Source organism: Centropristis striata, chromosome 15, assembly GCF_030273125.1.
Source record: "Centropristis striata isolate RG_2023a ecotype Rhode Island chromosome 15, C.striata_1.0, whole genome shotgun sequence".
In the NCBI taxonomy this organism is placed as follows: Eukaryota; Metazoa; Chordata; class Actinopteri; order Perciformes; family Serranidae; genus Centropristis; species Centropristis striata.
The window spans coordinates 9,058,628-9,070,714 of record NC_081531.1 but is presented as its reverse complement, the minus strand read 5'-3'; the positions used below and the strand labels follow the sequence as shown (position 1 = coordinate 9,070,714).

Here is a 12,087-nt window from a genome sequence, read left to right as displayed (position 1 = left end):
GAAGAAGAAGGCAAGTGACAAGCTCGAACAGGATCACAGTTCCTTTGAAGGAGGCGGCCGGGCAACACACACACACACACACACACACACACACACACACACACACACACACACACACACACACACACACACACACACACACACACACACACACACACACACACACACACACACACACACACACACACACACAGTGAGCCCACTAGAACAGGGAAGTGACTCAACACCCCAAGGACTTCAAATGACTTTTCTACAACTTAACTCTCCATTTTTCAGCCCACACACAACTCCAACACTGTTACCACAATTTAACTCTCAACTGGACAATTTTCAGAACAAGTAGCGACAGCAAAGCGAAGGCCTCCTGGCTGAGGAGTGTGCTGCAATGTGCAACCTGGGTGTTGTGTGAAGGAGGAGGAGCAGGAAACGGCACAATGTCTCTCGTATTTCAAACGCAGGAGCGAGTAAGTCAGGCTGCTTTTATGTCGAGTTGCAGAACAGGAAGAGAAACAACACAGAGCGAGATCCCACTAGAGGAAGTTGTAATTATTATTTGTGGCAGAAACCGAAGTGAGGAAAGTGCAGTGGCATTGCATCATTTTCCAAGAATTGTATCACCTAATAATTACCCCAACGTCAGACACCTTCGGGATCGCTTGTAGCGACAGAAAACATTTTGGGTGCCAGGTTTTTTTTTTTGCATTTCCACTTTTTAAAGAAAAAAGCTCACACATCTAATTAAAATTACTTAAAGGGGATATTTTAGGCTCTTTTTTTTTAGTCCAACCAATGTGAGATTTTTTGGAGGGTAAAAATTCACAGATTAAAGATACTGCAGCAGATAGAATATTATTTATTTTATATATTTCTACATATTTTTGAGCTGGAATGAAACAACAATGACTATGTGTATGCAAAAGTGGTGCAAAGGCTGCTTTCAAATTGTTATTAGTATGCATTAAACATTGTACACATAATGTATTGTCAACTAAACCACCATCTTTGGGGAAGACATTTTTAATAAAAAAAATAGCTAAATAAACATCAGTAATGTATGTTCAGTATCACAATTACCAACCATGTTGTATTAAAAAAAGGTTTCATATCTCTTACATATCAGACAACATATATGCTGATTGTGATATACCTTTGATTCGCCAATATCCAACAATAATATTGGTCGACTACTAAATTAGTCGGGCTCTAGTCTGAACACTTCACTTTAGCACCTGTCTCTTTAAGGCCCCCTCCGAAAAAAGGCCCACTCTGCTCTGATTGGTCGGAGTTTCTGGATGTTCCGAATCTGCACAGCTCTGCACCATCATTGCAGCCGGGGAATGACTGTAACGGCACTGTAGCAGCACTTTTTATATATATATATATATATAGTCATGGAAAAATATATATTAGACCATCCTTGTTTTCTTCAATTTCTTGTTCATTTTAATGCCTGGTACAACTAAAGGTATATTTGTTCAGACAAATATAATGATCACAACAGAAATAGCTCATAAGAGTTTAATTTAAGAGCTGATATCTAGACATTTTCCAAAGTTTTCTTGATAATAACGAAAATCATGATCAAGAAAACCATGGAAAATGTCTAGATATCAGCTCTTAAATTAAACTCTTATGAGCCATTTTTGTTGTGATCATTATATTTGTCCAAACAAATGTACCTTTAGTTGTTCCTGACAGCTTGTTTAACTGGGTTACGACAGCATCTAGACCTGCTTTATACTCAAAGAAAGGAAATCTCGCTTTTTACAATATGGGACCTCCAACATTGTTGACTGGCATCCATAACATTGAAAACACCCAGTATTTTACAATAAAGGAGCTTTAATGTCTATGAGACAAGCAGAAGCTCAGTGGAGTTTGTGTGCAGACTGCACTGACTAACCAACAGATAAAGAGCCAGGCGGTTTGTCCTCATCTACACCATCGGATGTGAGACGGATCATCTCCGATATTGCTCAAAGCTTTTTCATCATAGACTCTAAAACTAGTCTGCATCATGATGATGCAATGACACGCACAGCTAGGTTGTTTAACCTGAATGTTGCGCAATTGTACTCTTCTACTGAAGGGAGTGTCGAGTGATTTGAAAAGTGATTTATTTAACATACTTTGATTAATAATGCCTCTTAATTATACTTCACTCTGATGTTTTGAAGTCTGAGGAATCTTTGACTGTGTCATTTGTGACATTATAAAGCAGAATATTCTTTTAAATGTTAGAAAAGAAGAAGAGGAATCAATAAATTAACAGCCTGCCTTCTTTCCTGGACACTCCCTCACCTGTGCGTCAGCACCTTGGAAAATTGCTGCCTAGGTCAACCCTTCCTCAGAAACACTGATTGCTCATGAGGACAGTATGGCCTTTCTGTAAATACAGACTGCGCCTTTGAAATTGAGGTTCTGAGTGCACGGGACACAATCATCGAACACCGCAAGCTGTAACAGCACAAACATTCTTGGTGCACCCACACACTGAGAGCAAGTGTGTGTATGTGTGTGTGTGTGTGTGTGTAAGAGAGAGAAACAGAGGCCTGTGACTTCCTCTACTACATCAGAACTATTTCACAATCAAAATGATGAACTCGCTTCTAAATTCTTGTAGTTCTCAATGGTAAATTAACTATTTCCTCAGGATGTGTGAAGGTAGTTGCAAATAAAAAAGAAGAGGCTTGTGGACCATAAATGAGAGTGTGAATAAAAAAGCTCAGCTGCGTTCTATCTGCAGCACAGACCACTTAGAAAAGACTGTCTCTCCCCCCAACATCTCAGAAAGAGATCAGAAACTGTGACGCTGCTCAGAGCACATGAAAGTGCCGACACAAAGCCAGGAAGCTTCTCACCGGTCTCTTCTTTGCGGCATTGAAAGGCAACATTTTATGTGCTTTCCTGTTAGAATCATAAAAGGCAAGAATCCATATCATAAAGAACAAAGTCAAATCAATAATCTCTTCTTCATAATGAGAAAAGAGAAATTAATGAAACAGCTCAGGCTGAATGGATGAGGCCATGTTAAATGTGGGCATGTGACCTCACCACATGTTTAACTTCACAGTTATCTATAGAGGCAATGAGGCAAAACACGGTATAATTGTGGGGATGATGGGACAGCGAACAGCTAACAGACACTTGTCAGATGTCTCAAGAAAGCAGAAATAGTTTAAAAGGGACAGTTCACCCAAAAATTAAAAATAGACATTTTTTCCAATTACCTGTAGTGTTATTCATCAGTCTATCTTGTTACGGTGTTGGAGGTATTAGCCATAGAGATAACTGCCTTCTCTTGAAAATAATGGAACTAGATGGCCTTGAGGTGCTCAAAGCGTTTGTCTCTTTCAAGAAATCCTGACCCGGTTACTCAGTTGATCCACAGACTTTGCTCTTAGACGTTTCATGCAGGGATCATTTTCTTTCTATCAAACTACAAATGTCAACTGAATCAGAAGAAAGCTTGCATCTTCTCATGGACGATATGGCGATCTGTGGTGCTAGCTAGCTCAGGACTTTGGGTAGAAAGAAAATACATCCTACATGAAACTAGGTGTGTGCTAGCCTGGCTAACGCCAGACTATATCACAAAAGAGATCTAGTCTGGAGACCACCTATTCACTTTTCCGTAGAGGAGGCGTGTTTTACGATCGTCCAGAGCTGTTTATTGGGCGCTACGAATGTCGATCATAAGCGTCTGTACGTAGCTCTTATCCAATCGTATCAATGATGATTATTATTGCATTCTCCTCCTCAGGACCCAGCTGTGCCGCAGAGATACCGAACTGGGCTGCCTCCTTTATCTGGTCCTCCATCAAGGCGATCAATGGCAAGACGACCACAACAGCAGGGGTCTCACTAAACCCCAAGCTAGTTGGTAGATTGGGCTTTTGCCAAATCCTGTCGGAAGCAAGGCTAAAACATCCTTTTTGGTGGTGATAAAGGAGTGTAAAGCCAAATGTTGTTCTTCTTTTAAAATAAACTTTGGCTCTAAACTATCTAGAACACTGTCGACAGCTAGATCCAAAGAGAGCTTTGCGTCTGCTGCAGCCATGTTGGATCCGTAAGAAAACTACAAGCTTACTTCTGTTGAATAGTACGCGTCATCGTCTTTCCGTCCCTCCCCGTTCTGTGATTGGAGACCAAAAGCAGGGCTAAGAATCGGCCATGGACACCATGCCGCCTTAATGCCAGAATAAGCAGGTGGTTGATAACGACTGATTTCCCTTACAGACCATTTAAACTTAAACTAGTCCTTCAGTGAGCATAATTCAATCTATGAGGTCAAACATTGTCAAAAAAAATAATTGGCTGTATTATAAAGGCCATCAGGAATCCTTCATGGTTTTCAACAACCAAATCCTTTTTCAAATGCCAAAGAGATCAATGTGTCCCCAGTGTGAGCTCAGGTCTCTGGGTTAAAAATGTGCCTTAAAAACCTGCTGTGTGGTGTAACAACAGGGATTGTGGTCTAAGAAGAGTACTGGTTTAGCATTGCTTATACCATTTGTTCTTAGTGTGCAAGTTTGATTCATTGAGCTTGCTGGTAGGGCTGGGCGATATATCGTTATAAAAAATATATCGATATATTTTAAATGTGGAATTAGACCATATCGCACATTTCGATATAGTTCAATTTTTTCTTTCTTTATATGTTAATGCTGTCCTTACTAGGGTTTGTCATATTTAGTTCTTTTGTAATGTTTGTTATTCTTTTCTCATATAAATATATTTATTTCAGAAAAAGATTGGCATATTTTATTTCTTAGGCTATTTTTATTTAAGTTTTTTGATTTTATTTAAATGTGCTCTTTATGGAGCTTTGATTTTTTTTTAAAGGTACTCTTGTTGTTATAGATTATTTATGTTGACTTAAATAAATGTCTCAATTAAACTACTTTTGACATGTCATATTTGGCTTTTACTTTGACTGAACATTTGCTCTTACTTTGCGATAAAAATATCAGAATATATATCGTATATCAATATTCAGCATAAATATATCAGGATATCACTTTTTGTCCATATCGCCCAGCCCTACTAGCTGGCATTAGCCCGCTTCGTTGGAGAAAAATTGTGCTATAGCAAAGCTGCTAGTTAGCTTGTTTCAGCATGCTACTGGCCAAACAGCTGCTAATTCAGAAAGAGAGAGGAGCTGATGAGTTCAGATCAGAGCAGAGAGTCGCCACTGCTACAGCTACATATTAGAATTTTATTTCCAGCATTCAATTACTATTGATTTTTCATATTTGACTCAAAAAATTAATTCCAACAGACCTAATGGTAAGTAACCAGGTCATGATTAATGGAAAGAGACTGGTCTTGGTTAAAATTGGTCTTTGTAATATCAATTTTTTTGAGACACTGAATTTTAGGTCTTCATTCAATTCAAGCCATAATCATTATAATTAGAAGAAATTAAATAAATTAAGACATGAAATGTTTCATTCTGTGTGTATTGGATCTATATAATGTGTTATTTCCACTTTTTGAATTGAATTACTGACATAAATAAACTTTTCTAAGATATTCTAATTAATTAAGATGCACCTGTAGTTCCATTATATTCTAGAGAAGGCAGATGTCGCTACAGTTGATATCTGCAGCACTCTGCAACTCACCCCAAAATAAATATAGATTGGAATATTCATTTTTGAAATGTCCCTTTAAACTCCCTCTTCCGTCCCAGATATCCAGAGATCGATGGAGTGTGAAACCTCTCCAGTCCCTGAGAGGAATGTTATGTATGAGCCAAACATGTCACATCGTCCTCCCCGCATGTCCTCCTACGGACACTTGGAGCAGTGCGATGACAGCCAATCATGTCGATCTCCCCCCCATGTGCCTCGTTCAAACCGAGACATACCACACAGACTGTGTGACGCACAGTGGACATGTTGTTTGTGGACATGTTGATTTAGGTTAATGATCCTGCTGATAATGAGATCCTGCCTCTGAGTGAAACATAGTGCATGCATGTCAGTGGGAGTGAGGCGAGCATACCACCCGCAAACAGCTTGAAACGGTCGCTCCCTGGAACAAAACACCAAGACTCACACACAGTCCTCGCAGTCAACTACAAGGTCTGCGGTTTGTGAGCAGAGGGGAAGAAGCCGTTTAGCAGCCGCTCATCACTCTGCAATGACATGTACTGAAATAGTAAACAAACCCGAGCTAATTTTATGCACTTTCTTCCCCATTTATTTGGCTGCACGAGAGTGGATAACCCCTTGTAGAGTCAGCCCCCTTAAAAAGGGAAAAAGGGTATTCCCTCCCTCCGTATCTGTAATGCGCTCGCACAAGGCAGGAAGTTCACAGCTAAAAGCGAAAGAGATGTTATCTGTGGTAAGACGTTGCTTTTTTTCCATGAAGTCATCACAGGCCCCTGGGTAGAGTGGCTGGCTGCAACAAAAGGGCTACTGTTTGACTGGCACAATGTGCCGCTCTGCTCCACAGCTTGGCCACACATGCAAATGACAGACAGGCCAGGAGGGAAAGGTGTGGTGATGTCAGGTCCGAGTCAAGAAAATACTCAAAACACCAGCTGAGTGTGAAAGATGATGAAGGCTTCAGGGGAGGGGGGCTGCTGCGTGACCCCCACTGCAAGAGAAGCTGGATTTCCACCAGATAAAACTAACTTCTCTCTCTCTGATAGTGCTTGGACAGCAGAGGTTATTGCCTTGTCTTTATGACCCTAAAATGTTCTAAATACCTTTACTACTTCCCTCTAATCTTGTAATTTGAACTGGAAAGTATATGCCATGTGGAGAACAACTGTTGAAAGTGAAAACAGGTTGTTCAAGCTTTTCTGTTTCATTATCTTCTCCACCTCATCCTCTTCCACTGCAGCCGCCCGAGCCTAACCTGCTCTGCACTTCCTGATCCCTGCATGACAGCCAGGGATGTCACAGTACAGTGGGTCAGGGGGGGCCGAGGGCTGGTTTTCCATGACAATCTTTTCTTTTTTAGTCAATTACTGTAAATGCCACTTATGTAGTTTCAAATTAAAAACATGAGGAGACCTCAGAGCTGGATAAAACAGACAGTTTAATTAATTGATTTTATTGAATTACTTTATTTGTCCAGATGTTTCAGCTTTAACTGATGTGATATGAACTGAATGGTTTCAATGCAGGCATGTGCATGAATGAACGTGCCGCTTACATTTCCACTGACTGTGCGCCACAGGGAATAGGATTGTTTTTTACGCGCACGATTTGCAACAGCCTGATGTATAAAAGGAAGCAGTTGGATTTCCTGGCAAATCAATCGATGTGCGCACCAGTTATGAGACAGAAAAAATAAGATGGAAAAAATATAGAAAACTACTCACCGTTCGCTCCATATCTCTCTAAATTGACTTTGACTTGTTCCAGAGTCAGCCCAGTGTTTTCGTTCACACCGAAGTTGTCTAAAACTTCAGTCGCCGATTTAGTGTGCGCATTTTCCATCTTGGTGGAGCGGGCTTTAGATGAGCAGATCGAAATGCATGTAGTTGAGTAACATCTACTGTGGCAATCGGAGGGAGTGCGGTGTGAAGGGGGGGGTGAAACAGCAGTAAATCTCCACCGATGCACGTTGAGGCGGCTGAGTGTCGGTCGGGGTGCTCGGTCACCTGTCCCCCCTGAACAAAAAAGCTCCGGATCCCGCGGTACAGACGCTGTTGTTGCTCTGTTGATCGACTGCTGCTGTTGCAGCTACTTCATCTCCATCTGAAGGTGTGCTGTGTGTGTGCCGGGGCGGACCGCCTCTTCTCTGTTGAGCACTCCCTCCCGCGCTCCGATTGGCTGCGCGTACCTGAGCGGAGGGTTCCGCTGCCTCGTCAACCACTTTAAATATCTGCCTTCAACACGGGAGACATGCAGCTCTGCCTGCCGCGGGTTTGTTATAGTGCAGGTTGTTAACTTAATGCTGCCGTGTGACGTCATTTTATTGCTCCTTCTAGGGGGAACTATGCATTTTCTTGTAGACTTCAGCTGCGCATCAGCGCCCCTGGAGCTGAAGGGGACAAAGTGCCTTGCTCAAGGACACCATTAAAACAGAACCCAGACTATTATAAGACCACTGCAGAGTTACAGCAGTGGTGGAAGAAATATTCAGATCCCATACTTCAGTAAATGTACTAATACTAACAAAGTATCTGCATCAAAATGTACTAAAATTTCAAAAGTTAAAGTACTTGTTGTACAGAATGACCCCACTCAGACTGTTATATACATTCAAATTCCATTATTGGATTATTATTATTGATGCTTTTATGTAAGCAGCATTTTACTGTTGTCAAGGTAATTTAACTGCTCTGTTAGGTGGTTTAATTTAATATGCACTAGTGCAGTGCCCGTAGAAAGTATACTTGTACATTACATGCAGACCACTACAACGTCTGCAACTCCATAAAACACTTACTTTTCATAAGGTACCACACCATCCAGCACATACACATTGAACATTGAAACTATTCGAATACTATTGGAAAATCGAACCTTGTAGCCACTTTAAAACTCCTAAAGATAGGTAGGCTAAATAGACTTTCAGATGAGATGAGTCAGGGTGTAAATCCAGAGTGAATTGTGTTACTGACCAGGTGTAGGCCTATCACACAATGGAGCGGAGCTCCCCTAAAAGGCGTCCGATCGGAAACAGTGCAATGCCACAACACGTCCTACGTAAATAATGATATTTTGAAAAATGAATTCAAAAATCTTCAAAGTCGAGGATGCACACCTTCGTGCCATGCACAAGAAACAAACGAAATCTGAGGTCAGTCTGACTAACGGTCAGAGAGATATGCCCTAGGCACACACACACACACACACACACACACACACACACACACACACAGACGCTTTTTGTTTTTATAGATAGATACTTTAAATTGATTGTATTTTCTATGATCTACAATCTACAATATCATTGAGCAGATGCTTTTATCCAAACCAGCGTACATTTGAGATATCATACAACACAAGCAAAAATGAAGTCTAGAAACAGGTTTTTTACATGTTAAATCTCGACTTGAAAAGTAACTAAAGTTGTCAGATAAACATAGTGGAGTAAAAAGTACAATGTAGTGTACATAAGTCAGGTATTTGACTAAATCTACCTAGTTACATTCCACCACTGAGATAAAGTATAGCTGCAGAGACTGCAGACAATAGTTTGAGTTGTTGACACAGCCCTGAGGAAAGTTGCACAAAGATTAGGTAAATCTAGCCAATTAGGCATCTTTTAGTCCCTTTCAGACTACAGATAAAAACAAGTGAGACAAAATGAGACAGGCTCATTTTTTAGCTTACAGAGATAACAACTCTGCCCTCCAGGCTTTTTTCCACTTTGATGTTGTTTTAACAACTGACACAAAAAAAGAAGAAAACATGGCTTGTATAGTGTGGTTTGTTGCTGGAGAGTCAACAGAGAAATAATGTTCCCAAGAAAAGAGAGAGACGTGCAGCCTAAAAAGCTTCATCAATAGGTTTTTAATTAGAAAATAAAATAAATGAGATAAACTGAAACGTGCCTACTACAAGCTGCGTAGAGCCTTGGTGTTTAGTGATAAACCAATCTGTTGGATTAAAACCATTATGGAAGTGGACACGTGTGAAGCTGCCTGATCCCTCAGATTTCATTGCAAGTTTTGCAAGTGTTTTGTGGTCTAATTTAAAATAATTGGTGTGTATAGATGTAGTGAAAGAAAAGACAAAGGGAGGAAATTAGTCATATAACTTGCAGGTTATTTGCAAGGAAGAGAGCTTTCACTGTCATAAATAAGAAACTTTTTGCGATTTCTCACACTACAATGCATGGCTGAGTGTTACGGTGGTGCAGTGTATTGAGTCACACCAGGAGGGTCCAGGTTAGGACCCAGCTTGGTTGGGGTGAAATAATAAAAGGGCACCAGCTGCATGCAGTGCAGCCACAATGAGCATGAAGTTCTCTAGTTTTCTCAACTTGAAGGCCACCCTAGTGGGCACTTCATCACATTTTCTCCTCAAAAAGGACAACCTAGAGGACACTGCATCATGTTTTATCTACCATCAGTGCAAAAAAGGGGTTTCTAAAAACAAGATAAAAACACTAAATCTGAGGGAAATTATCTTGCTGCATGGACAGATAATTTGACTTGACAAGATTTCTTAGATTAAGATGATTAAATCTTGAAATAAGAATGTTGAACGCTTAAAATAAGAAAATAACTCTTAAAACAAGATAAATAAAAGCAGCAATGAACTGGCCCAAGCAGAGTGCACTGCAAATTATTTGTTTATTACCAAGATAAAAAAACTTTAGATTTTGTAGTCTTAGATAATTTATCTTGTTTTAAGAGTTAATTTCTTATTTTAAGTGTTCAACATGCTTCTTTTTAGATTTAACAATCTTAATTTTACATATATATATATATATATATTTTTTTTTTTTTTATTTTATTTATTTATTTTTTTTTATTTATTTTTTTTTTTTTTCTTGTCAAGTGAAATTATCTGTCCATGAAACAAGATCATTTCCCTCAGATTTAGTGTTTTTCTCTTGTTTTAGACACCCCTTTTTTGCAGTGACAAGGGCATCTAAGTTGGGCATTTTTGTTGCGTTTTTTTTTTGTTTTTTTTTGTTTTTCAAATATGGGGGCAGCAAGAGGAGTGGTCACTGTTTTTGTATAATTTATTTATAATATTTTTATTACATTTATTTTTTAATAGAATACAGCACTTTTACAAAAAACATGAAAATACAATATAATAAAAGCATACAGGTGCATCTCAATAAATTAGAATATCATAGAAAAGTTTATTTATGTCAGTAATTCAAAGAAAAAGTGGAAATAACACATTATATAGATCCATTACACACAAAATTAAACATTTCATGTCTTAATTTACTTAATTTCTTCTAATTATAATGATTATGGCTTACATTTAATGAAGACCTAAAATTCAGTGTCTCAAAAAAAAAGGAATATTACAAAAGACCAAATTTAAAAAGTATGTTTAATATGGAAACGTTGGCCTCTGAACAGTATGTCCATCTATATGACTCAATACTTGGTTGGGGCTGTTTGACTTGAACTACTGGAAATGGATTTTTCCATCATATTCTAATTTAATAAGATGCACATGTACATAAAAAGTAAGTGCAGTAGAATGAGAAACAATACAATAAATGTCATGTGGACACACTGAGGTGTGATGGTGGTGTTGGCTTGTCACCGGTGAAATGAGCCGCACATTCAGAGCTGCACAATAGCAGCCAAACAGAATGTCTCTAACTGTGACAGCTGTGTTCTCTGTCCTTGCATTCCTGCCAGAGTGTTCACTCAAGGAGACTTGGCTTGAACATCATTCTCAAGTCCATTCTTGGCCGTCCTGGTATTGAGAAACAGCCACGAGTCGTCAGGACCAAGGCTGAAAACCACTGCTGCAAAGGATGTTTACCGACACAGAGGGTGAACCCAGGAAGTCCAGTGAGAGAAGCATTTAAACCTCTGAAGTCCAGGAGATTTTGGTTCAAATTTGTCAACTTCCTGTGCATTCGTTTCTGTCTCTGTTTAGCATCGTTCAGTCCGTCCTTACATCACACGCATGGCTCCTTTTTCTCGAACTTGGCTATCAGTCAGATTTTTCATTTTATTTTAATTAACAAAGTATAAAGCTGCCAGGAACCCAAAATACAAACAAAAGACACAGGTGTCTTTGGTTCTTTTCTTTCTTTTTTTTTTTTTTTACCGCTTATACACACAAAAACAGCAGAAAAATAACAAATAATAAAACTACAAAACAGTCTATTTGCATGTAAATTGAAAATAGTAATAGTTTTCATTGTAGAAAGGAAATTCCCATTTTAAAAATGGTCTAGAAACATAAATGGCACACTGTGAAAGCTCCTATGATTGCACTTTCAACTGGCTTTCTCAGCTTGTCTACACATAATATATAGATAAAGTTATTACTGTAATTAAACATGTGTATTTTCAATAAATAGATGGACTCCAGATGGTTAAGTCAGAATGGAATAAAACATTCTTTCACCCAAAATAAATCCCCCATTTAATACACATTGTCTCTTTGCCTTGTTCTGTTATTTTACATA

General features: G+C 39.1%; 1 protein-coding gene across 2 annotated transcripts in view; it reads right to left on the bottom strand.

The window, feature by feature from the left end:
* Window positions 1-7,713, bottom strand: part of atp2a3 (ATPase sarcoplasmic/endoplasmic reticulum Ca2+ transporting 3) — a 71,153-nt gene extending 63,440 nt beyond the window's left edge. For both annotated transcript variants that reach the window (XM_059351486.1, XM_059351485.1), the window contains exon 1: window positions 7,340-7,713. In XM_059351486.1, coding sequence (XP_059207469.1) covers window positions 7,340-7,457 — 118 coding nt within the window. In that variant the 5' untranslated portion in view covers window positions 7,458-7,713. The remainder of the gene's footprint in view (window positions 1-7,339) is intronic.
* Window positions 7,714-12,087: the final 4,374 nt, after the last annotated feature.